Source organism: Phacochoerus africanus, chromosome 8, assembly GCF_016906955.1.
Source record: "Phacochoerus africanus isolate WHEZ1 chromosome 8, ROS_Pafr_v1, whole genome shotgun sequence".
In the NCBI taxonomy this organism is placed as follows: domain Eukaryota; kingdom Metazoa; phylum Chordata; class Mammalia; order Artiodactyla; family Suidae; genus Phacochoerus; species Phacochoerus africanus.
The window spans coordinates 118,425,794-118,452,880 of record NC_062551.1 but is presented as its reverse complement, the minus strand read 5'-3'; the positions used below and the strand labels follow the sequence as shown (position 1 = coordinate 118,452,880).

Below are 27,087 nucleotides of genomic sequence, written 5' to 3'. Positions count from 1 at the left end.
GCTTTTAAAAGTTACAGCAGTGGTAATTTTGCCCTTGCCAAGTATTAGTACAATAATCACAGATTTACTTTCTTGGGGTCAGACGTGCCTCTCACCTGAGATTTCTGCCATCAAGCACTGCCTCCCTGCCTGTTGTTCCCAATACTGGGGGCTTTTCAAGGAGGGGCTGTGCATGATTTATCTTTGAATTCGATGGCCCAACACAGAGCGGAGCATATAGAAGGATCCTGGTAAGGTTGCTGAAGACTGTTGGAATTTTGGCTTTATTATTATTATTATTTGTATTCCATCACTTTTTACTCATCCGAGATGCAGATTTCTGTCTACAAATGCAATGCAAGGAATTAAATCCACTGTCACTTCTCATTTCTCACAGTAGTTGTTTGTCTGCAATGCTTCTTTTTTTCTTAAATTTTGTATTTTTTTGGTAAGATTTTCATTGTTTCTAGGCTTAACTGTTTTCTAAATTTTATTTCATTTTAACTTTTATCAAAGGATAGATATTTACAATGTTATGTTACATCTGCTATGCCTTAAATTTTAATAAAATGGTAATTGTTAAATTATTTCAAGAGTGGAAATTTTAAAGATTTTATTATTAGCCATCTGAAAACACCTTTTGGTCTTCCAAAATGACAAAGGAAGAAGATTGAGGCAGGGGAGAGGAGCCCACTTCAGGGGCTTCGTTTTCTCCTGATGTGCTGAGCACCCAATGCAAACCTTGCAGGGAACCACAAGGGGCTCTTAATCGGGGGACAGTACTGTGTAACCCAAGAAGAACTGTGAGCCAAAGAAGCCCCCCTGAGATGTCAATGCCTCTGGCATTTTTTGACAAATTACCTCTCAGGGCTTTGCCAGAGTAGGCTGACTGTCAAGAACAAAGAGTTAATGTGTTATGGAACAATAACAAGCACTACTTCTAGGAAAAGCAAAAGGTGATCACAAAAATCTAAGGTGTCCCTCACAGGAAGGGCACTGTCATTTAAAGGCTGATGAAACGTTGGCCATAAACCTCGGGGCCAATCCTCTACACAAGGTCACGAGTTTGACAGATTTCCACAAATGCACAATATATATTTACAAGACATACTCTTCATGCTCAAGTCTCTGGCCCTATTCCTCTTCTGTTCCAAGTCATGGCCCAAATCTTGCTCTTTCGGCACATTTTACCTGCCCGAACCAAATGAGGTCTGGAAGTAACAAAGATTGGGCTCTCTATGACATATTACATTTCCTTTACTTGATGAATTACACAAAAGCATCCATCACTAAAATCAGCCATCAACTTGACCATCCTAAGAATCTATCACCACCTTCTGCTCCTTTAGAAAAAAACAACATACATCTTTAAATGAGTTTGTCCTGGTTCAACTGAATAAAGTCCTAATTAGCCTGGGGAGATTTGACACTGAAAATGCACAAGCGTTTTTTTTTTTTTTTTAGTTAGTAACCTACTAAGAAATTATTTCTTAGTGGCCTATAAAACTCTGTTTAATCTTTACCATACTAATGATTTATTTCCATGAAAATAAACGATCATCTCTGGGGAGGCATCCAACAAAAACATATTTAGGAGAAATGGCTTTGATTTGTGCTGCAAGGTGAAAGTCACATAATTTTAGTTTTTGACTATGCAAATAGTAGGTTTCCATTTTGAAAGAATTATCTCAACACCATATAAATTCCAAGGGTCAAAAACGCCAAGATAAAACAATCAGAATTTTTTTTTTTCTTTTTGGCCACACCCGTGGCATATGAAAGTTCCTAGGCCAGGGATTGAAATCTGCGCCATAGCAGCTACTCGAGCCATAGCAGTGACACCAGATCCTTAACCCGCTGCGTCACCTGGGAATTCCCAAACAATGAGAATTTTTACATGAGCTAAGAAACAAGGTTCCAGTGATCCCAATGGGATACGTGTGGAATGTTCCAAGGAAAAGGGCTGCTGGAATAGTGCTTAAGATACTGGATGAGACCTACCATAGGAGTCAGCAATTCCACTCCTGGGTAAACATGTGAAACAAAACCACTAATTTGAAAAGGTACACGCACTCTAATGTTCATAGCAGCGTTATTTACAATAGGCAATATATGGCAGCAACCTAAGTGTTCATCAATAGATGAATGGATAAAAATGTGTCTATATATACACATACATGCATACATATATATATATAAATAAAACCAGATGTCTCTCTCTCTCTCTCTCTCTATATATATATATATATACATGCACACACATATACATGCAATGGAACACTATTCAATCATAAAAAAGAATAAAATTTAGCCATTTGCAGCATATGGATGAAATTTGAAGGTACTATGCTAAGTGAAGTAAGTCAGAGAAAGACAAACACTATGATACCACTTATAAAACACAACAGGAGTTCCTGTGGTGGCTAACGAATCTGACTGGGAACCATGAGGTTGGGAGTTCGATCCCTGGCCTTGCTCAGTGGGTTCAGGATCCGGTGTTGCAGTGTAGGTTGCAGACGCAGCTCGGATCCTGCTTTGCTGTGGCTGCGCTGCAAGCCGGCGGCTACAGCGCTGATTAGACCCCTAGCCTGGGAACCTCCATATGCCGAGGGAGCAGCCCTAGAAAAGGCAAAAAGACCAAAAAAAAAAAAAAAGCCCCACAACAAACTAGTGAATATAACAGAAAAGAAGCACTCACAGAGAAGAAACTGGTGGTTACCAGTACGGAGAGGGAAGGAGAGGGGGCAATATAGGGGGAAGGGAGAAAGGCACAAACTATTAGGTACAAAATAAGCTGCAAGGATATACTGTACAACACAGGGAAGATAGCCAATATTTTATAATAACCATAAATGGAGTACAACCTCAGATTATGAATCACTATATTGTATACCTATAATTTATATAAGATTGCACAGCAACTATACTTCAATCAAAAAAAGAAACTAATAGACCATGACACATCCAGTTCAGTATTACAAAAGCTAATAGCTGAAAGACAGTCTAAATTCAAGGAATAAAACTATTCTAACATGAATAGTCTGACAAATTTTATTGTGGAAAAAGATGCTTTTCTAGGGAGAGGGGCAAATCAATTCCTTTCCATAGAAACTGACAAAATTCTAAAGTAAACAAATCCACACCATCCAGACTGAACTCTCAGTCCACTCCAGAGCTTGCCATCAAGGTGATCACCTTCGAGCTGTAGGAAGAACTGGCCCCCAGGGCCATGCGGGGCATTCTGAGAAGTTTCATCAGTCACATCTGCATGTTTTCTAGTGTAAAATGACTCAGAAGGATCCTTCATAGGGTAAAATACCAGATACCTTGCTTCTGGGTTTGGGAGGATCAAAACAGTGTAAACTTGGAGTTCCCTGGTGGCTTAGCGGGTTAAGGATCTCACATTGTCATTGCTGTGGCTCAGATCCCTGCTATAGCTCAAGTTCAATCCCTGGCCCAGGAACTCTGCATACTGTGGGACGGCCAAAAAAAAAAAAAAAAAAGTTTAAACTCTATACAACAGCCAGTCCTCTAAGACCGCTATGCAGTGAGCATCTGCAAATACAGGAGATGCCATCTGACCTAAATACCAGTCCTGTTATGGGATGAAGCTGCATTGATTGCTTCTACTGAGGGAAAGATGACTAAAGCCAGGAATACCTACCAACCTTGTCCTAAGCCCTGCATTAGAGCTGGAGAGTTCTCTCTTTGAGCAAATTAAGCATTCTCTAGAATTATGGACACTTCAGGGCGGGGCAATGGAAGATTCCATCTTCCTTTCAACTCTCACTGAAAAACAGATCAATTTCAGCCTGCGTTTCTGTTTTTATCATGCTGTCTTTCAGTGGCTTTCTCTTTTCAGGTTCTGGTCACCCTGCCTGCCTTCCAATGCCCCTACATTCCTTTCCCCACTACTGCCCAACACACACCCTGCCAGGCCAGTGAAAATTCTGATTCTAAAGTCTCCAGTCTTTTCACCCAAACATTAGGTCTCGAACAGTGATTTTTAGCTTCCTACATCATATGAGCTTTGAGGGTATCTTTTTCTACTTTGAGTCATTATGGGCTCAGGAAATGCAAACCACTTTTGCTATCATACCAAGCCAAATATTCACAACAGTCAACCAGTTACGAAACAACTGCTCACACATCTGACTTTGCTAGAACTCAAGGTTCTAGCAAAGAGCTTGGCCAGAGTAAGATGTTCATGTTTTTGTCCAAATTAATTCTCCAAACTGAATGGAATATTTAGAAGAGTTCCAAAATTCCCCCACTAATTTAAGGGGTTATTCATTGGAGCTTCAGAAGTCTCTTATATATGCAGCAAAGATAATGCCTATGGAAATTGCCCTCCTAAATTCAGAGGACCATCTCAAACCACTGTTCTGCTAAGATAACGCACTGGAAACACATGAGACCAGTGATAAACACCGCTGAGCAGGGGTGAGCCTCTCACCAAGGGCACCCTGAAGACCATCCCCTTAACTGATGCTCTGACAGGGGACCCTGAAAAGAAGTCCCAAAATTGGGCACCTAATAATCAAGGAACCCTTTAAAAAAACTAAGAAAAATATTGAAGACAAAAATCACTACTTTAAAAAACCTCCTATGACAGTAGTAAATCCAGATGATACTAATATATACACAATGGAGATGCATGAAAGAGACTTCTGCTGTCTGCAGCTGCTGTTTGGGGGACTACGATCTGAAATCAACATTCTGGTTAAAGCAACGCATGTTACAGCAGCTTCTATTAAATGGAAGACACCTTCACAACTATCTTTGGCGTGCAAACACAAAGACACACAGACACACAATTTCTTTTAGTTTTCCTGACCACAAATTCATTTTTCAAAACTGGCATAGCTGGGTACCAGAGCCAATATTTTAGGATTAAGTTTTCATTTTGCTTTTCTTTATAGTCTGTTTCCTGGGCCAAATAATTTTTTTTTTCAATTGAAGTATAGTTGATTTACAATGTTGTATTAGCTTCAGGTAAACAGCAAAGTGATTCAGATATATATATATATATATATATATATATATATATATATATATACACTTATATATATATATACACACATATATACATTCAATATTTTGCATTAACCTATAAAGGAAAATAATCTGAAAAAGAGTATATATATTAAAAAAGAACGTATGTATTTTTTCAGATTCTTTTCCCTTATAGGTTATTACAAAATACAGAGTATAGTTCCCTGATATACAGTTGATCCTGGTTGGTATTTTTTTTTTCAAGTATTCAGAACATACGCTACTGTAGTTGCATGTTCAAACACCCATGTGGAACCAGTCCTCTGGACTTATACATTCACTCTTAAAAGCCTGGAGTATGCAAACAAAGATGCGGTGGGCAGAGGGCCAGTTAATAAATCTCATTTCCTACGAGCATCTGCAAGAAACAGAGCTATAGGGAGTCACCTCTCTCGGGAGAGCCAGAGCCTGATTTGTTCGCTCTGTGAATTAAACAGCATCACCTCCAAGGCCCACACCACATTTATTTTTTAAGCAGCTCTTAAAACATGATTTCTAGTGCTCATGAATGCAACGAGGAAGCTGGGGCCAAAAAGGCGATCACTCAGTAGTGGACCTGAGCCGTGCGAACACATCCACTCGGCTCTGCTGAACCATTTTTGCACTTGCTCTTTTCAGTTGAAATTACTAATGGAAGCGTAATTTTCTAAAGGAAACGTGCTCTTCTTATTGAGGGGCACTCTGTTTCAATAATGACTTCCCACTCCTTCTCATCCAGGCTGTACAAACAGGCTCTGTTTATGGCAAGAGACACCTGGATTAAGATATCTGGGTGACGAACCATATTCAATCCGTATTTATAAACAATCTGGTGTCAATGTTATGACAGCCACGTCTCCTGCTGGGAAGAGTGACCACTTGCCCCTCAATGGGGCTGGAAAGAATGGTCTTGTTCTCTGTGCTCCCAGCCAGGTGAGGGGTGTTCTGGTCCTGGAGCACTTGAAAGAGTCCCTTGTCAGCATCCTTCTTGTATTTACACACCTCTTTTAAGATGGGTTTTGTTTTAAACGTGTGAAGTTAACCTCACAAAAACTGATAAGAATGCAATGAGACAGATTATATGTAATGAGCAAATGCACACAATAAAGCCAAAGATGAAGGACCTGCTGGGGAGCTACCAAGAAGTCAGGAAAAGAACAGGAAGGAGGATTCCCTCTGACCATCCCCAGGCTCTGGGTTTACCCTGACCCTTCCATGGCATTCCTATGGCACGGTCAAGCACACCTCATTGTTTGGGGCCATACTGAACCTACAGCCAAAGCAAAACTTAAATGGTCAAATCTCTACTCTGGATTGCAAATTGTCTTCCAAGTTTCCTCAGCAATTAAATGGCAATATTATTCCAGCCTCGGGATGCCAACATAATTATGGAGCACTTCCTGGAGAGAAAAATGTGTCATATTTTTCCTTCCCCTCCACCCCTCCAAAAAAATAAGTGGGAGTTACACTACTCTGGCTGTCCACTTTGACAGAAAAGCGGACCAAGGAAAACATCAAGTGCATCTGTCGCCATGTGCACCCTTTGTATAATACAATACAAATGCAATTGGGGAGTCTTCTTTCTTCTTTTAACCTATGACATCTCTCACTCTACTGTCCAATAATCCTATTAAGCAAAATACAAATGCAATGATGCTCTTAGTGACTTAAGATTTTGCTCAGTCAGATCTTTATACAAATTCGGTTTTGTTTTTCCACATAATTTCAGGTACCAAGCAGGAGGACTCAGAACAAATTGGAAATAATTCGGGAAACCAAAATAACAACTTCGATTGAATTTAAAAGATAAATACATATTTTTTTTTTTTTTAGTGGGTGGAATGCTTTTTTTTTTTTAAATTAAAGCATACCTGATTTACAATGCTGTGCCAATTTCTTCTGTACAATAAATTTTTATTTGAAAGCAAGAATTCATCAACCAAAGGTAGCATTTAACCTTTCCATCAAGCAATTTCCCACTGCCCTTGCAAGTTCATTCATATGACTAATAAAACCCAACCAAGCAACTGCCTTTGGCCCATGTGGTAAAATTCGCACTCTGTCTTAAAAGCAACTGCTACCTACATGGTAGAGATGAAATCATTTAAGAAATAAGGGCTTCAAATTTATTATCTACAAGAACAGTTTAAGTGAGTGAGGATTAAAAGCAACTTGGGGTTTTTGTTTTTGTTTTTAAATTCTATTTTAAGCTTTGGAATGTTCACAGAGAAAGATGGAGGAGTAAAGGAGAGAAGGGACCCAACTTTCCAATCACATGGGTCTCCAAAAGGAGAGTCCCAGAGCCTGTGGACCAATTCTGGTTTATATTAAGAGAATAACAAGCACTTGGAATCTGTAAGGATATCATGTCAACATATTAGTTGGAACCATAGGCATGAGATTTTGGTGACCTCATGGGCACAGCCAAAATTAACTCTCAGTATTTATGTAACTGCCAGAGATGACAGGGCAAAGGTTGCTTATAATTTTTTTTTTTGAGTCAGCTAATAGTGTTTCTTTGGTGAAAGAGGGAGGAAGTGGGGTACTCTTGGTCATATTTTATGACTACGCAACATTTAGACACAGACTATTCTGCCTATCCTACCATCTGAATGTTTGGTTGAAGGCATTTTTTTTTTTTTTAAAGAGTGATTTCCTGTTGCTCACTAGCTGAGAGGATGCGTTTTAGAGGTTTGTGTGCTCTGCCTCCAACTAAAAGCATTGTTAGCGGTTATCAAGGTAACATTTAAAAATAACTACCCCAGTACAAAAGAACTTCAGAGGAAATATGAGCATAGCTATCAGTCTCCCTTCAAGTCTGGCCTTGAGCTGCATTAGACTCTAACTGCATTCTCCATTACATTGTTATCCTTATCAAACAATGCAAACAATTTTAATGAGCTTATCTGCTAGAACATATTGCCAGATATGCTAATGTAAAAATGATGCCAACATACAGGCTGATCATTAATCAAAAGGCTCACAATACAATGACCAAGATGAGTCCCATCCTCAAATCAGATCTCAGCAAAATACCAGGAATCACCTTCCTACTGTAAATAAGAAGGGCGGGCGCCCCCACCCATGCAGAGGCCATAAACTCCTAAGAAAATGCTTAACAGCATCCAGTTCTTTTCAGGTCCATTGCAGTCCAGTCTCTTTCTAATAAACCTGGGGTTCTATGAAGAAAATTTTGGTCAATGTCTGACACCGTGACCTCTGCTGTCAATCCTTGCACCAATCAGCGAGCAGAATTCTTACAAAGCTCCATCAATCTGGCGGTTCAACATCACAGACTGCAGCTTAATCTAGAGGATTCCATCTTTCCTGCATACACACACCAGGGCAAGCGCAAACCTTTTCCTCGCCATCCTCCTGGTTCCCTGTCTTCAGGCACAGCCTACCTCATGGTTCCTTTAAAATCTAAAAAGGAAGGAGGAAAGGAAGTGCTCCAGGCTATCTCCCTTTGGAGAAAGGGGGAAAACTGCTTGCATTTTTCATCAATGTGGAAGGAAAGCGATGGAGGGAGACCCCTTGCAGGCGGCAAACCTATTCATGAAATGCTTTCAATCTGCAATCGGAAAGCCTCCGTGCACACCCAACATGACACATGGAAACAGATAGCAAATAATCACTACCGCCTTTACAAACGCACGTCTGCAGCCCGGTCTGGGGGCAGCGTCTGCTCCATTATATAACGGGCGGATTTCCGCGCGCCCGCCGCGGTCCCCCGCCTGGCGCCGCTCCCGTGCCAGCCCCATTACCTGTAGGAACGCTCCCCGCGCACTGTGTGCTTCCGGAAAGGGATGATGGTCCCGTTATCCTGGATGATGTCGTTGTTGTTCTCGCCATTTGGGGACAGGGTTTGGGTCGGCCCGGGCATTGGCGCACTCCCGAGGATGGGAACAAACCTCTGTGGGCTGGCTGGTGAGGAAGGTGGCTGCGTCTCGCCTTCCCGCTCGCCTGCTCCTCGCGCAGACCGTGCCTGCCGCCTGCGTGCTGCTCGCGGCTCCCTTCTCCCCGCTCGGCTCCCGCCCCGCCCTCTCGCGGCCCGCCCTCCCGGCTGCTGACGTCAAAGCGCAGGCAGCAGCACTCTGATCACGTGGCCAGGCCCGTTCCCATAGCAACCCGCTAACTCATCACCTCGCCTGGATTCGCACAGGGCCTCGGCGTGACCACGCCAGCGGCTCCAGGCAGGCACACAGGCAGGCCCACATCTGGCATGTAAAACCCCAGGCCACCCCCGGCCCCCCTCGCAGACGCGCCTGGGTCTGAAAACCAGCTCTTCCTCTAACCATTTCCTTTCCAACCCGAGCTCCCACTGCAGCTGTGTACACAAAAGAAGGATTCTGGCAGAGGGGTGTGGGAGACCCTTTAACTCCTTCAATACCAAGTTCTTGTGCTATGGAAATTAAACCCGGTCTGGTTTCTGAAAATATAAGTCGACCTGGTGGCCTGCTTCTAGAAAGTATATCAGACTAAGGGGTTAAAATTTCCATCTTCCTTCCCCATTCTCCAAACAGCAGCAACCTCCACCCCCAAAGTAGCCCCAAACCTGAAGACCTAAGAGGAAGCTGGATTTCCTTCTAATCAGTGTACCTTTACGTTAAGAATAAGATCAAAGATTGCAAATTAGGAGATTTGCTGCACAGAAGACTCCCCAAAGGGAGTCTTTTTTAAAAAAAGATGACCACCATTTTAGAAACATTATGGTTACCCAAAACCTCCCAATTCAAATTCTTATATTGCCTCCTGTTACAGATAATTAAATCCTTGTTGTATATTTTACTTTCTTTAAACTAGTGAACATCCAATTTAGTATCTGGAAGCTCTCAATATTCAGACTGTTCTGTATCACTGCAATGGCAGCTTTCAAATACATTGGCTTTGAGACAGGTACTATTATTATTATCATCCCTATTTTAAAGAGGAGTAAACAAGTGAGATTAGGTAACATGCTGCAGGTCACACAGCCAGGAAGTGGTGTACTGGAACTTCAAAATGATATGCTTTTATCAATGTGATTGGACAGCAGTGATCTGTGTTTAATGTGAACTCATAAATGTTACAGATCAAGGTTAGAATCAAGTACTTTATGTACTCGCAACATGACCACTGTGAAAAGAGGAGCTGTGAATAGAATTGCTAGTACTGTGCAAAATCTATGGATTAGATTATAAATTCTGAATAGATTCCAGATGTGTTCAGTGTTTTCCTTCAAGAGAAGAAAAGAGTTTGAAGGATTCTCTGCTTATCAAAAGTGGTCTCCAACCTTCTGTGGGGGTGGAAAAGGAAGAATTGGGATGTAGAAGACAGAATAAATATATGTATTAGAAAGTACTAGGCTCATGCCTTCACATCATGGTATGGCTTACCATCTTTATCATTTTGTGACACATATTAAAACAAACAAAAACTTTGTCATTTCTGACAATTCTCCAGCAAATTTCCCTGGTAATAAGCTATTTCTGGCATCAAGCTTCTAGAATTAGAATCAAATGGTTTACAACCCAGATGGTAATGATAATCTCAAATAAGGGGGTATCCCCCCCCAATCTACGTTCTCCTCTTGAACTATATTTTAATACTTTTATTTTCTCCTTTCTCCAGTGGATTCACAGTGCACAAGTTGATTCCTTCAGCCATAGCTCAGCTTACATGAGAAGTTTTTTTTTCATACAATAAAGACCCAATTCTGACCTAAGACTTAATGAGGTACACAGATAACTAAGTACAGGAGATACACCGCACGCCTCACATTGCACAAAAGGGAGGAGAGTGTACCGACTGCTGCAAAGATCAACAGTTCCTCTTACTATTTCTGTTACTTGACCTGCCTCTGTCAGTTTCCTTACTAATTTGTTCTCTTTCACAAAAGCTTCCCCTTTCTCTCAGGACAGTCTGAAGTTAAACGGCACAGTCTACAAATCAATGTTTTCAGCACACGCCCTCTCATTTGGGACTCTGTAGTATATAACTTACTTTTCCGTGACCCCATACTTAAGTACTAGGTGACATAATTAGTATTATCATAGGAACTAAATTTGTCAGAATTTGGATGTATCAGAGCTTATTGATTTTACCAGCTAATTTTGTGGAGAGAATGCTCTCAGTGTTTCTAGGCTGTTCATGAAGGAGAGGTCTGTGACCAGGAATTAGGGTTGATGGGCTGAAAGGGGAGGGGCAGGGTATTGAGGCAGGTGGAGGAGGTACCTTAGAGCCCTTGTAAATCTCCCCCCAGGACTGCTCTGCACCACACCACTAAGGAGGGACCCAGAGAGCCAGCCCCTGGAGACTTGTGATTACCCTCCAAGATGCAAGGGTAACAGGGGGAATAATTTGAAAATATTAAACAGATGTGTTTTCATTCCTCTCCCCATCAGTCAGGTGACCTGGCAGCCATTCTCCAGTTTAGCACTAGGAAGAAGGGGAGGGGGGCAAATTCCATTTGGGAAGGAGGATGCTAGGACCTAGGGAAGGTGTGGAACAGGCTGGGGGTGGGGTGGGGGGAGTACCCTTTCCAACCCCAGCTGAGTGTAGGAAGAAGGGGGTAAAGGCGGGAAGAAGCAGGCTCTCCCATTTCCAGGTCCCTAAAGGGAGGTGTTAGAGAGGTTTTGGCTTTGGTCTTAGCCTAAGGGACTTTCCTTTGCCTAATGAGGCAAAAGTCCCATTTGAGACTCTGCGAAGATGGCCTTACCCATTGTCTCCCCCAAAGTTGGCATACTTATCCATCTTTTAAAAGAGGAATGGTAGTATGGAGGAGAATCAAAGAGATTCTCAAGTGGAGATACTTAGGTACAGAGGTTGGAAAAGGTGTCAGAGCAAGTTGTTTAGTATGGACTGAGAACAGAGTAGACGGTGGCAGGGGATGGGGCCAGGACCAGGTGCAGGAAGGTGCTGGAGCCAAGCTAAGAAGTGCAACCTTCCTTGGGAAAGTATTTTGGAATAGGAAGTGCCTTAGGGAGGGAAATTAATGGTGAGACTTGCATGTCAGGAAGATGTAAGACAAGTTGCAGAAGATGAAAATGAGTCAAGCAGTGATGAAGGCCAAAACTCAAATGCCAAGCGGTTGCAGAGGAAAGCACAGATTTGAGCTATTCAGAGGATGTAACTGAACTATTCAGTTGCTGGACTAACTGGATGTGGGCACAGACTCAATGGGGATTAAGGGTGGGCAGAGAAGGAGAAAGATATTTCAATTGAATTCTAAGTTTACGGCTTGGGTGACCAAGTGGATAATGGTATCATTTATCAAGGTAGGAAATACAGATTGAATTGTCCTTCTGGAGGAAAGATTCTCATAGTCACAGATACGTACCTAATAGGATATTCTAGTGGTGACCATGAGAGGTCACCAGGCTTTACCCAGACAGTGGATGTTCATTACGTATTTGCTGAATAAGGGAATAAGTTCTATATCTTTGATTTGGAGATTATGATTTGGAGGAATTATCTCATGGATGATCCATACTCTCATTGAAGCTGAAAGAGAAGGCCTAGGATGGAACTCTTCTTTTAAAGAAGAGTTATTTTTATATAAAAAAATGTGTAAAAAGAAGAAGAAGGGAGTTCCCATCCTGGTGCAGCAGAAATGAATCTGACTAGGAACCATGAGGTTGTGGGTTCAATCCCTGGCCTTGCTCAGTGGGCTGGGGACCCGGCATTGCCATGAGCTGTGGTGCAGGTTGCAGACGTGGCTCCGATCTGTTGTTGCTGTGGCTGCTGTGGTTGCTGTGGCTGTGGCATAGGCTGGTAGCTGTAGCTCTGATAGGACTCCTAGTCTGGGAACCTCCATGTGCTATGGGTGTGGCCCTAAAAAAAAGCAAAAAAAAAGAAGAAGAAGAAGAAGCCTGCCCATTGTCCCTGCTGTGGCTCAGGTTACAGCTGTGGCACAGGTTCAATCCCTGGCCTGGGAACTTCCATATGCTGTGGGTGTAGCACCCTCCCCACTCCAAAATAAAAAGCCTGCAAAGAAACTGCAAAGGATTTTCCTGATACGGCAACTCCTTATAGGGACTGCTTTTACTGGGCCTGGGGAGAAGCAAGTATCAGAGAGGAGGAGAGGTATCTCTAGGGCCAAACATCACAGAAAATTTGAATCAGATAAAGGCGGAGAAATGTTGACTGGATTTGATAAGGTGCTCTCAAAGGTATTTTCTAGGAGGTTGAATTTTCCATCAGACCCATCAATGATTACTGAAGAAAATAAAGGAAACTTCAACAAGTAGGGAAACTCTAATTCTTAGCAAGACCACGAATATTCTGACCTAAAAGAGAAATTGAAGGAATGAAGTCGCATTCAATTAAGGGTCATGCATATAGAGTCAGCAAGAACTAGCATAAACAAGTATTTGCACTGAAAAGCTCTCAGCCATATTGAAGGGGTGACTGTGTTAATTAACAAGCATTTGTTAGGTACCAGATGAACTGATCCTACCTCTAGATCCTGCCTAGTGCCCCCATTCTAGTGGGGTCAAGACCCCCTCCCCCAAAAAGGTCAGACAAATATTTAAAATGCGTGTTTGGAGAGCAGGATTACTAAGCAGCAGACACAGAGCCAGAGGAAGTTTAAAAAAAAAAAGACAAAAACCACACACACAAAAAGCAAACAAACAAACACCAGCAACCATCCCAGTACACAGGCCCTATCAAGGAAGATGGAACTGGGCACTGACCCAGATTTTAATTTTCAGGGTTCCTAGGTTATAGCACAGTCCTGTTTCTCTTGAGATTTCAGCCAGCAAGCACTGATAATTGCATCTTGGCAGAAATCATTGCCTCTCTCCTTCTCCAACATGTGAGACTCACCTAAAACAGGGATTTTTGCATTGCCTTGGATTTGAGAAATCCAGAACTACAGCAGCAGAGAAGATAGGAAATCATTAGCCAGGAATGGATGTTAATCTTGATTCTGTCCCAGCAGTACCTACTCATCACAGATGCCTTTTCCAGGTTAAGAATGTGTTCACTGAAGCTGATAATCACTGCTGTCAAAGGCATTCACAGCTGTCTTGCCACCTTCGATGGGGGCTTATTTCGATTGTTATCGCCTCCGAATGCAGACAGAAGATTCCACTTAGCAGTCACCATTGCTGCCCTGGGACAAGTAATTTCTCTCAAGTGTATGTTCTAGGATATTTTCCAGTGGGGAATGGCAGGGGCCGGTTATCAATCAATGGCTTAAAATATGCTCCACACCCGAAATGGAGTAGCAGTAAATAAACATATGATGGGCTAGCCAGTGGTGCTGGCCCTGAAATCACATTGGTGGCATAGAAATGTACATGAAAGTGGTCCTTTGCTCTCTTTAACCCTGAAGCATAGAAGATTTTATTAGTTCTTTCTTTAGCTCTGATGAGAATTCTATAATATGTATATGCCTCCTGGCTTTTAGAAATAGTGTTTAATTTAAGAAAGATAAGGAATGTTTTCCCCCATATGAAAAAAGCTCTCCTTCAAAGCCACCCTGAGCAGGTGTGCTCCTCCAGGACTGACTTTTGAGATTACTTGTCTTTGCATATTATTTATCAGCCACATTTAATAGCTATGCTGATAGGTTCACAAGGCAGGAATTTTTTTTTTCTTTTATGGCCACACTCATGGCATACAGAAGTTCCCAGGCCAGGAACTGAAGCTGCGCCACAGCAGTGGCCCAAGCTGCTGCAGTGACAACACTGGATCCTTCACCCGCTAAGCCACAAGAGAACTCCAGCACAAAGCATGAATTTTGCAAGCCACCTTCCTATTTGCTAGTAAAATAGCAAGGTTTCTGTAATGTCAAAACACATTACGTGCCATTGCTTAAGAGAAGATTCCTCTGTGTGTTGGAATTTGTTTTCTAATTTGCTTTTTCTTGGATTTCCTCAAGGTTGGACTTAATTTTGTGGAATAACTCATAGAACATGATGGGAATGTAATTTACAAACTTGCAGAACATTATGATTTCTGTAATCAATCAATCAAATTTGTGCGATGTGAGGTTTCAGTCTATTAAATAAAAATGTGCTTTTGAATTATACCATCTGCTTAAATTTAAGAATTTTAAAAATGTTTTCCATAAAAATACAATGTGATAAATGTTATAATTGAAAAATGTATGAAGTGCCACAGGAATATAAAAAAGTAACCATGCCGGGGGGACAGGAAAGACTTCACCAAGGCAGTGATATTTGTGTTGGAGCTCATTCATTCACTCAACAAATATTTAGTGAAAACCTACTATGTGCTAGGAATAACAGATCCTGGAGATACATAAATGAACAAAACAGACAAAAATTCTCTGTTCTCAGGAATCTTACACTTGAGTGTCTGAGTGTTTGTGTTGCAGGGTAGGAGGGTATTTGAAGGAGATGAGGTCAGAAAGATCACAGAGGGTCCAGAATGTGTAGAGCTTTGAATGGCCATCAAGAAGACTTTGGCTTAAAACCAATGGTAGAAGCCACCGCTTTGTAGCAGGGTTCTCAGTATCTGTTGCTCCAGATATGGAATTCTCTCCAACAATAACAACTATAATCACAACCCCTAATATCTATTGAGTACTTTTTATGAGCCAAGTGCTATGTCTGAATTGGGTAGGTATCTTAATCCTCCCAGAAACTTGTGAGAAAGGAACGATTTTAAATCCCAACGGTCAGAGGAGGCAAGTAGTTAAAGAACTTACCCAAATCACCAGCCAGGAAGTGGTGAAGCTCGGCATGAACATGCCTGCCAGGTGGCAAAGTCGTCCTTCTCATTCACTATCTCAGGCTATCTTCCACTAGGTTCTGATAAAACCTGGGTGCAAGAATGCAGAATCTAGGGCTGTGAGGTAGCAGGCATGAAACAGCAGAAAATACAGATACAAGAGCATGTGTATTGCTTCCTTGAAGGCAGTTCAGTCTAGGGAGCAGGGAAGTAAAGCCAAGAAAAGGCTGGAGGCCAAGAGAATGAGGAGGCGATGAGGGACCAGACAGGACAGCAGTATTTGTGGGAGTAAGGGATGGGAGACGTGGAGAGATAGGCATTATAAATTATGGCTAAGGAGAAGGGAGGGAGAGGAAGAGATACCAGGATTGGGGACTAGCAGTCTATGTGATTCATGAGGAAAATGAATTTTCTTAGCCTTATTTATAGCAATTAACTCTTTTCTTTTACTGAGTAAGCCTCATCTATCAATATCCATTTCTTTGATATCTTCTGGAGGGGAGAAGAGATCACAGGCATTTCTTAGTATTTGTTTTCAAAGCTAAAATCTGCTTTCATTTTCACTATGCTAAGACTGTAATTCAACCATCTAACTATAGCCACGCCTTTTTGAATGTTCTCACTGAAATGTATCCATGCCCAAGTTCATGAAATTCCTTTATTTCCTTCCTCTATTTTATTCCCATGTGTAAGCAGAACACATCTTGTTGAAATGACTGGGTAAAACAACTGAAAAAGAATAAAAGGCATCTTGGGCTCAGTGGAATGACAAAGGAATGGAAGAGACTCTAGGTGCCATCAAACTAGTAAACTATCTTCAAGAAGGCTCACGAGCTTTTAAGAGATGATTTCCTTAGGGCTCTCAAAAGTCAACTAAACCATCAACCATAATGCTTTATTTCTGACTCTAACATTAAAAAGTCCATACTGAGTGAAGAGACTCTTTAATAGAAACACAAAGCCGAAATGGAGGGATGAGAAGACAGTAGTTCCCACAGGTGCCAGTACCCTCTGGAGTTTCAGAGCCACTCAGAACCTAGGCCACCAATGGCAACCAGGGACACTGGGAGGGCGGGGTTTCTCTGTCAAGACTGGCGTGCATGGGGGAAGAACTATGGCTCATGAATGGCTCCTCAACAGCATGTCAAGGGAACATGAGGCCGGCAGCTGGGAAGCAGTGTGAGTAATGGAAGAGAAATTCCCCAATTTGTGATCTCATCCAAATAAAATTTTTAAAAAGAAAATTTAAAAAGCTTACTTCATTAGAGAAAGAGAGAGTGAGAACAAATGCAACTGGAAATCATTAAATAAAACTTAAGTTTCCATCAGAAATGTTTGTTTACTCAAGAGGTTATAATGCCAGGTATCTTCATGTCCTCAATTTACATTCACTACAGAGCATGAACATGAGGGATCCAATGACAGAGTATAGCACACAAAAACATAAAGTGTCACCTTCACATAGCTTCCATTTAATTTCTATGTGATGGAATCAGACGCCTTGGAAAGCCAAAGTTATCTTAGTCTTAAGAATACAGAGGGAACCACAATCAGTTAACAGTCAGTTGAAAGAGCTAGACCAATTCTTGGGATTAGCTCCTCACACAGCCTGCCTATCACATTCTCCCCAAAGCTCCATCTCCAGTCTCTTCAATGAGGATGCCGTTAGCACTCAGAGAGGCAGCAATGAAATCAGTATGAATGAGAACTAATAGCATGTAGTACAAAAACCATGTCTAGTGATTTTTAAAAGTTATTTTTGTCTTCCCCTCCTTCTTCTGGGAACTACTCCTTCAAACCTTGTGATTTTGGTAGAGCTTGCCAATTATAATATTCCATCTTCCTGGACTTAAAGATTAGTTCAGAGTTAGGCCTGTGACCTAAGCCAGGCCATCGAATATATCTCTAGGATTTTTAAAATTTAGAGATGCAATGTATGAGTTTTTTCATGGGAGTTGGGGAGATGGTATCTCCCTTAATGAAGATAGCACTTTAGAATTAATGGAGTATAAATTGTGAGGTAATAAAAATAAACAACAGGCATCTAAATCAAAAAGGAAGAATTAAAACTGTCACCTTTTGCAAAGAGCATTGAATCCGAATATTCTACCAAAAAATTTTTAGAATATATCCAGCAAAGTTGAAGGATACAAAATCAACATACAGAAACCTGTTGCATTTCTATAAACTAATAATGAACTATTAAGAAAACAATCTGAAGATGACTTGATACATAGAAAACCCTAAGGATATTCCATGCTCCTGGATTGGAAGAATTGATATTGTTAAAATGTCCATACTATCCAAAGCAATCTATAGATGAAATTCAATTCCTATTAAAATCCCAAGGCATTGTTCACAGAAATAAACAAACAATCCTAAAATGTGTGTGGAACCACAAAAGACCCCAAATAACCAAGAAAGAAGAACAAAGCTGGAGGCATGATGCTTCCCAATTTCAAACAATATTATGAAGCAACAGTAGTCATAAAAACCTTGCTGTACAGTAGAAAATTGACAGAACACTGTAAACCAGCTATAATGGAAAAAATATAAAATATATATATAAACAGATTCAAAGATCAATGGAACAGAATTGACAGGCCAGAAATAAACCCACACATATATGGTCGATAACTTTACGCAAAAGAGCCAAGAATGCATAACACGGGAAGTCTCTCAATAAATGGTGGTGGGAAAACTGGATAGCTACATACCAAAGAATGAAACTGGACCACTGTCTTATGCTATAAACATAACTTAATTTAAAATGAATTAAATATTTGGACCTAAGACCTGAAACTATAAAACTCCTAGAAGGGAACATAGGCAGTAAGCTCTTTGACATCAGTCTTGGCAATGATTTTTTGGATTTGACTCCAAAAGCAAAGGCAACAAAAGCACAAACAAGTGGGACTGCATCAGACTAAAAAGCTTCCTACACGGGAAGGGAAACCATCAACAAAATGGAAGAGTAACCTACTAAATGGGAGAAAATACTTGCAAATCATGCATCTGATGGCAGTTAATATCTATCTATCTATCTATCTATCTATCTATCTATCTATCTATCTAGAACCCAATAGCAGAAAAAGCAAGCAATAAGATTTTAAAAAATAGGTAGAGGATCTGAATAGACATTTTTTTTCTTTTTGTCTTTTTAGGGCTGCAGGCACTGCTTATGGAGGTTCCCAGGCTAGGGATGGAATTAGAGCTGTAGCTGCTGGCCTACACCACAGCCACAGCAACACCATATCTGAGCTGCGTCTGCGACCTACACCACAGCTCATGGCAACACCAGATCCTTAACCCACTGAGTGAGGCCAAGGATCGAACCTGCGTCCTCATGGATACTAGTCGGATTTGTTTCCACTGAGCCACGAAGGTAACTCCTGAACAGACATTTTTCTAAAGAAGACATACAGATGACCAGCAGGTACATGAAAAGATGCTTAACGTCACTAATCAGCAGGAAACTGCAAATCAAAACCACAACGTGATATAATTTCACATCTGCTAGAATGGCTGTTATAAAAATAAATAAATATTGGTGAGAATTTGGAGAGACGGGAACTCTCATGCACTGCCGGGGAAGGTAAAATTGGTGCAGCTACTACGAAAAACAGTATGGAGTGTCCCCCCAAAATTAAAAACAGAACTACCATATGATCCAGAAATTACACTCTGGATATTTACCTGAAGGAAACAAAAACACGAACTCAAAAAGATATGTGCACATCCATGTTTATATCAGCATTATTTACATAGTCAAAACATGGAAGCAGGAGTTCCCATCGTGGCTCAGCAGAAATGAATCCGACTGTATCCATGAGGATGTGGGTTCAATCCCTGGCCTTGCTCAGTGGGTTAAGGATCTGGCGTTGCCAGGAGCTGTGGTGTAGGTTGCAGACAAGGCTCGGATCCTGCATTGTTGTGGCTGTGGCTGTGGCTGTGGCTGGCGGCTACAGCTCCAATTCCATCCCTAGCCTGGGAACCTCCATATGCCGTGAGTGCAGTCCTAAAAAGCAAAAAAAAAAAAAATTTTTAATTTTAAAAAGTAGAAGCCAACTACTACTAGTAGTGCTCACCAAAAGGTGAATAAAGAAATGTGGTGTGTAAACACACACACACACGAATATTATTCAGTCATAAAGAAGTAAACTTTATCAATTGCAACAACAGGGATGGACCTTGTGGACATTACGCTTTGTGAAATAAATCAGATAGGCAAAGACAAATACCATAAATTTTCAATTATGTATGGAATCAGAAAAACCCTAAATAAATCCAAACTCATAGACACAGAGAACAGATTGGTAGTTGCCAGAGGTGGGGGGTGAGAGGTGGGTGAAATTGGTGAAGGGAGTCAAAAGATACAAACTTCCAGTTATAAAGTAAGTCCTGGGGATATAACACGCAGCGTGGTGCCTACAGTTAATAAAACTGTGTTGTATATTTGAAAGTAGTTACAAGAGTAAATCTTTAAAGTTCTGATTACAGGAAAAAAAAAATTGGAACTGTGTGGTGATAGCTGTTAACTAGACTCACTGTGGTGCTCATGTCACAATATATACAAATATTGAATCACTATGTTATACACCTGAAACCAATATGTTTTGTCAACCATATCTCAATTTAAAAAATTAAGGGTTATATAAATTGTATATTTACTATATTTTGCTCAGAGGAGAAGTGGAGAAAAGTCATGGTTTGGATTAATACAGACTTGGATTTGAAACCAGACTGAGTAAACCTGAACAATTACTTCTAGCCTCAGCATCATCATCCATAAAATGAAGAAGTACTAAGATTTACAAGGTCATATTTTGAGATACAGAGCCAGGTTCCCATTTTGTCCACTGGGGCTGTAATTTTTGACATTCTTCCCTTCCAGAGGTTGCATCTTTTTCTTTTCCCCTTCAATCTGGACAGGCCCCTTGTGGCAGCTTTCAGCAATAGATTTTGGTAAAAATTATGCCACTCAGTTCTAGCCTAGACCTTACAGTGACTGGCAGCTTTTCTCTTGGTCTATTGGAAGCCAGCTGCCCTGTAAGAAGTTCAGCTACCCTGGGACCACCGGGCTGAGGAAAGCCCAAGCCATGTGGGAAGTACAAGCCAGAGGATGAGACCTCACAGAGGAAGGGAGGAGGGGAGAGAGGAGTGACAGAGAGGTAGTTAACCTGTAGATTCCAAGCCTCCAAACATGTGACTAAAGAAGCATCCTCGTGATCCAGCCACCACAGCTAAGGGTGATCCACATGTGGATCAGAGACCAACTGCCCAGCCAAGGCCTATCTGAATTCCTGAGTCATAAAACCATAAGCTATACCAAAAATGATTAAGTTAATGAGTTTTGGGGGTGGTCTGTTATGCAGTAGTGGATAACATCACCTTGTTGATTCTCTATTTCTGCACAATGAATCACCCCGAAACTCAGAAGGTTAAAACGATAGTAATTATTTTATCATCTCTCCTTATTTCAGAGCTGGCTGGGCTGAGATAGGTGGTTGTCACTTATCTCTCACACAGTTGCAATTAAAAGCTGGGTGACTTCTGAGGTCATTTTAATGCTTCTTTCATCTCAAAACTGGTGGTTGATGTTGCGTCTTGGTTGGGACCTCATCTGGGGCTCTGGCAGAGACCTCTCCATGTGGCCTGGGCTCCCTCACCGCATGGTGGCTGGTCCCAGCACTATGGTCCCTAAAGAGTGGGCTGAAGGGCAGTTTTAAAATCTAGTCTCAGAGGTCACAGACCATCACTTCTGTCATACTTAGATGATCAAGGCAACCACTTAAAGTCCATCAAGATTTAAAAGGGAGGGATAGTGACTCCACTGATGGGCTGGATGGAAAGAATGTCTACATCGCACCATAATGAAAACACGTGGTTGGATTGTGGTAGCCAGCTTTGGGTGGTGCACCCTGCCACGCACATCCTGCTCCTCAGCACGGTGTTCTATTTTTTTTTTAAGGCCACACCCACAGCATAGCAGCTTGCAGCAATGCCAGATCCTTAACCTACTGAGCAAGGCCAGGGATCAAACCCACATCCTCACAGAGACAGGTCCTTAACCCACTGAGCCACAATGGGAACCTCAGCATGGGGTTCTCACAGCAGGAATGCAAGAGAAGAAAAGAATCAGAGCTCAAGTACTAAATTTCAAAACAGATTTTTTTTTTAAATCACACTTTTTAAATCAGAGAGGATAACCTGAAGAAGTTTCTGAGCCTCAAAAGTCTGCTTTTCAAGTATTAAAAGCCTAAGACCCTTGAATGATTCAGAGCCATAAAACTTCTGGACTAGATGGAGACAGCAGAGGTGGAGGCTGTTGAGGAGCCCTGGAGGAGTCCTGCCAGCTCTCCTATCCTGAGCCACACCCCAAGCTGGCCTGGAGATTTGCAAATGGTAGAAACCTATCCTTTTTTGTATCTGGAGCGCTGAGGGATGGATGGCAAAGCCACACAGAGGTCCCCGACTCACCAGAGCACAGGAACAGGAGGGGGCAGATGCTGGTGACAGGTTTCGGGTGACACTGATTTTTCTGCAGAGCTGCCAGATATTTCTAGGGAGGAGGGGAGAACACACCTGATCCCATGTGGCAGGGACAGAAACAGCAGAGAAAAACAGGCCTGTCTGCTGAGGAGCCAGTTTTCTTGAGGGAGAGTTGCCATGAGAGCCACTGAAAAAAATCAAATCTCCACTCAGGTTTCCAGAAGAACCTTGTAAAAATATGGTGTAGAGTCTACGGTCATCGGCTCATTCTCTCACTTACCGAAGGAGCAGAGCAGAGGCAGAAGCAGAAATGAGGTTGGCGCCACTGGTTTGGACAATTCACAGTGCATTGAATGAGGAAGATTCTCTCCTCCTTGGTTTCTCTCTTTCTGCTTCTTCTGCTTCAGTGGGACCCAAATCCAGAGCTCCATTCTGAATCCTCAGAATCTCTGCCCACCTTCCCTCACCCTCTCTCTGGTTCAGTCACCTACCTGCTCATTTCACCCTGTGACATGTAGGCACTTCCCCCCACCCCATCCCGGACACCAAGTGTGGACATCATGCCTGGCTTCAGAGGCTGGCGGGGTTCCTGCCTCCTGATGCTCTTCTCAGTGCTTCTGACATCATCACTGTGAAATCTATCCTTCCTCCCTTCGTTTTATTTTTCATTAAAAAAAATTTTTTTTCCTTTTTACCACTGCACCTATGGCATGTGGAAGTTTCTGGGCTAGGGATGGAATTGGAGCTATAGCTGCTGATCTATGCAAAAGCCACATCAAAGTGGAATCCGAGCCACATCTGTGACCTACGCTGCAGCTTGCAGCAATGCCGGATCCTTAACCCACTGAACAGGCCAGGGATTGAACCCGCATCCTCACGGAACTCCCCATTTTTAAAAATTTTTTTGAAGTATGGTTGATTTCTAATGTTGTGTTAATTTTTGCTATACGGCCAAGTGATTCAGTTATAGTTATACACATATCCATTGTTTTTTCAGACTCTTTTCCCATGTAGATTATCACAGAATATTGAGTAGATTTCCCTGTGCTAAACAGCAGGCCCTCCCTTCTTTTTCAAGAGTCTTCAATGGCTCCCTATCGCTCTTAGGATGAAAATTCCATGTTTTCCTTGTGGCATGTATAGCTCTACACAATCTAACTACCTTTAGAAATGTGTCCCCCCACTGCCTATAGTAAGGAGTGGAATTTAACCTGGTTAACTTTTTTTTTCTGTCTTTTTAGGGCTGCACCTGCAGCCTTTGGAGGTTCCCAGGCTAGGGGTCGAATTGGAGCTGTATCTGCCAGCCTATGCCACAGTCACAGGAATGCGGCATCCGAACTGTCTGTGAACTACACCACAGCTCACGGCAATGCTGGATCCTTAACCCACTGAATGAGGCCAGGAATAGAACCCGCATCCTCATGGATACCAGTTGGGTTCGTTAACCACTGAGCCACAATGGGAACTCCTGGTTAATTCTTTTTAAAAAATTTTTTTGGAGTTCCTATTGTGGCTCAGTGGGTTACAAACCTGATTAGTATTCATGAGGATGTGGGTTCAATCCCTGGCCTCACTCAAGTGGGTTAAGGATCCAGCATTGCATGTGAGCTGTGGTGTAGGTCATAGACTTGGCTGGGATCCCTCATTGCTGTGGCTGTGGTGTAGGCTGGCAGCCATAGCTCCAATTCAACCCGTAGCCTGGGATCCTCCAAATGCCAAGGGCGTGGCCCTAAAAAGACAAAAAAAAAACTTTTTTATTACAGTTGAGTTACATCGTTCTGTCAATTTCTGCTGTACAGCAAAGTGACCCAGTGATACATCTATATACACTCTTTCTCATATTATCTTTCATCATGTTCTATCACAAGTGATTGGACATAGTTCCCTGTGCCATACAGCAGGACCTCAACCTGGTTAACGCTTAACCTGGAATGCTAGTTCTGCCTCCTGGTATCAGCAGCAGTCTTCCTCCATATGTAGTTAGTAGAGAGAAGCACATAAACACTCCTATTTTGGATCTTTACAGATGCTCTTGTGGAAATACATTCTTCCATCTGATGATGGGACTGGATTAGGTTCAGTGGGACTGTGAGACATCTATGCTCGCTCTCTAAAATAACTTGGCTTGCTTCATCACAAAGCTGGGAAGAGGAGAGCTACTTGGTCAAATTAATTCTGATGAAAATGTAACAGTATCTGAACTGTCCTCTTGGAGTCCCTGTCCGTCCAGGGCCAAGGGGAGAGAGCCAGGAACATTCAGCTACTGCCATCTCACCCTCGCAATTGCTCTGACGAAGCTGATTCCCCGAATCACTGTGTTTTCAGCAAATGAAAATGTCAGCTTAAAAATTCATAAGGCAATTATTGCTCAAAAGAAATAAAGGACCAGAGCCTTGCTATTTCCGAATGCTGCTGAGAACACTGAAAGCTCCTCAGAGGGTAAGTTCTGAGGCTGGATGACAGGTCCAAAGAAAGTCTCTCCGGCCGGTCACTTTCATTTGGACACAACCTGTTGAACAGCAGCCTCACATTCTGCACGCAGAACCCTCAGCTCTGGGTAAAGTAAATCATCCCACAAATGGCCTCCCCCCCAAGTTCGCAGTACTTGAGGAGGGTTCCTGAAGTTTGGACACAGTGCTAGGGAACTGAGCCAATAAACTTCACAGTGGTTATGAAACAGCTGCAAATCCAGGCTTATGTCATGCGTTGTACACATACTATATAAAGGACACATTCAGATCAAGAGGAGAAATATGGCTTTGCTAGTGTTGAAGCAAGACGCTTGATTTCCCTAAGAAGGCTTAAGAGTAACTTCCAATGTTTCCTAAATATGCAGTTCTAAAAGGTATCGTGAACGTCTATTATATTTTATTTTCTCTACTTCCTCTCCTCCGAGCCAAAGCATCATTTACTTCCATCCTTTAAATCCATCACCCTAGCCGCTCACAACAACATGGAGGGGAAAAAACCCAACCACGACCGAAACCAAAAAGAATCTGTCCAAACTCTGAGATTCTTCACACTGACTTTATCTGGCAAAAGACATCCTCTCATTTATAGTGATGAGAGATGCTGTGGTCCACAGGATTGTCCATGGTGTAAGGAAAGACACTAAATCTTCTGAAAAGACCTTTTCTTGATTCCTTTCTAATGTCAGTCAGGCAAATGTAAGAGCCAAGTTTTCTGCATGGTTTTACATATGATTATAATTCTCTCCAACACGGGAAATGGAGGTTAAGTGAACTTTTGGATCCAGTTCCACAAATCTTAGTAAATTTCCTTAATCTCACAGTCTTATTTCCATTTGCTAAAGAAAAGCAAGTTACATCATCAGTAGAACTGAAATATGTTTATTTATATAAAATGCTTTGTTCTACTGCAGACTGAAAAGAAAGTGGCATTTATAGTCACAAGCTTTTGGCAAATAATTGCAACAGATACTCCATGAGTGAGAGATGGGGTCAGGGTGTGAATGAAAGGAAGAGGGAGCCAGATAATTGGTAATTTATGAAGTAATCTGAAAAAAAATCTCTGGCCTTCCCAGCTTTAAGAGTTTAAAAACTTTTAGTAAATAGGATCAAGCACCAGAAGTTGCTAAAATCTCAGCTCATAGTAGCAGAGCAGGATTAGAAGCTCACTGAAAACTCAGTAGATATTCAGAGTCCTAGGACTTTGAACGCTTCTAATGTAATAAAATGCGATCACTTTCTTTCTGCTGCAAATCAAATCACTAAAAGAAATCTGATAGAGCCAGTATACACTGTTAGCCTGAAACATCAATTCTTGGTTGTTTGCATGAAAGTTTTGCCCCCCAAATAATGCTAATTTATTCTTTTTTTAAAATTCACTTTTCTTTAAAAAATTTTTTTTATTTTATTAAAAAAAATTTTTTATGGCCACACCTGCAGCATATAGTAGTTCCTGGGCCAGGGATTGAATCTGAGCTGCAGGTGCAGCAACGCCAGATCTTTTAACCCACTGAACCAGGCCAGGAATCGAACCCATGCCTCTACAGAGACCCAAGCCTCTGTAGCCAAATTCTTAACCCACTGTACCACAGTAGGAACTCCCTAGAATGATTTTTTTCTTCTGCAAGACATTCATCATGGAAGCTGCCACTCAACTTGGACCAATTACTTTGATATGACTGCCGGCATCCTGATATTTCTTATAATTGGACCCTTCTATTACTTCCAAAGTTTTCTGGATGTTAATTTATCATTTATTTTATCCCCTTGCATTTTCCTCAACTACATCTTCAAGTTGTTTTTTGAGAAGCTGAGAGAAGTTTTCAAGCTTTTTCCTGTCAGAATGTATATTTGCTCTCATACTTTATTCATAGTTGGGGGGAATACAGAACCATAGTTCCAAAATCAATCCCTTTCAAATTCTGAAAGCACAGTTGCATGCTCTCCCAGACTCCAGTGTTACCTATCAAAGTATATGCAATTCAGATGATCACTCTTCTGTGGGTAATCCTCTCATTGTTTGATTTTTCATCCCAGAACCTCTAAATCTCTTTTATCCTGAAATTTCACCAACATGGGTTTTGGGTTTTAATATTTATTTTACTCAACAGTCAGTGGCCTCTCTTTTGCTTTATACTGTAGAATTACTCAAGTCTTTCTCTTGAATTTCAGTTTTCAAGAACTTGCGTTTTCTAACTGGTTCTTATCTATAGCTACTCTTCTTTTGAAAAGGGGGTAATGAAGTTTAATGGATGCAATACTTTTCATGCTTTCTAAGGAGACTAGATTTTTTTTGTTTTCGTCTATTCTCAAGATTATTTTATTTGGATTATAATTCTCTGAATTATTTCATCTGTTCCTTTTTTCATTTTTCTTTCGATTTTTTAAAAAAATAGCTAGCCATATAAGCCTATCCCTTTTTTCCGTCTTC

General features: G+C 41.6%; 1 protein-coding gene across 3 annotated transcripts in view; it reads right to left on the bottom strand.

Annotated features, from left to right (window-relative positions):
- Positions 1 to 27,087, bottom strand: part of MAPRE2 (microtubule associated protein RP/EB family member 2) — a 167,876-nt gene that overhangs the window by 98,094 nt on the left and 42,695 nt on the right. Inside the window, exon 1 of one of the 3 annotated variants that reach the window (XM_047794114.1) lies at positions 8,778 to 9,053. The exons of the other annotated variants lie outside the window; for them this stretch is intronic. Within the exon in view, the coding sequence (XP_047650070.1) occupies positions 8,778 to 8,896 (119 nt within the window). The 5' untranslated portion in view covers positions 8,897 to 9,053. Of the gene's footprint in view, positions 1 to 8,777; positions 9,054 to 27,087 lie in introns of those variants that run through there. 3 annotated transcript variants of the gene reach the window in all.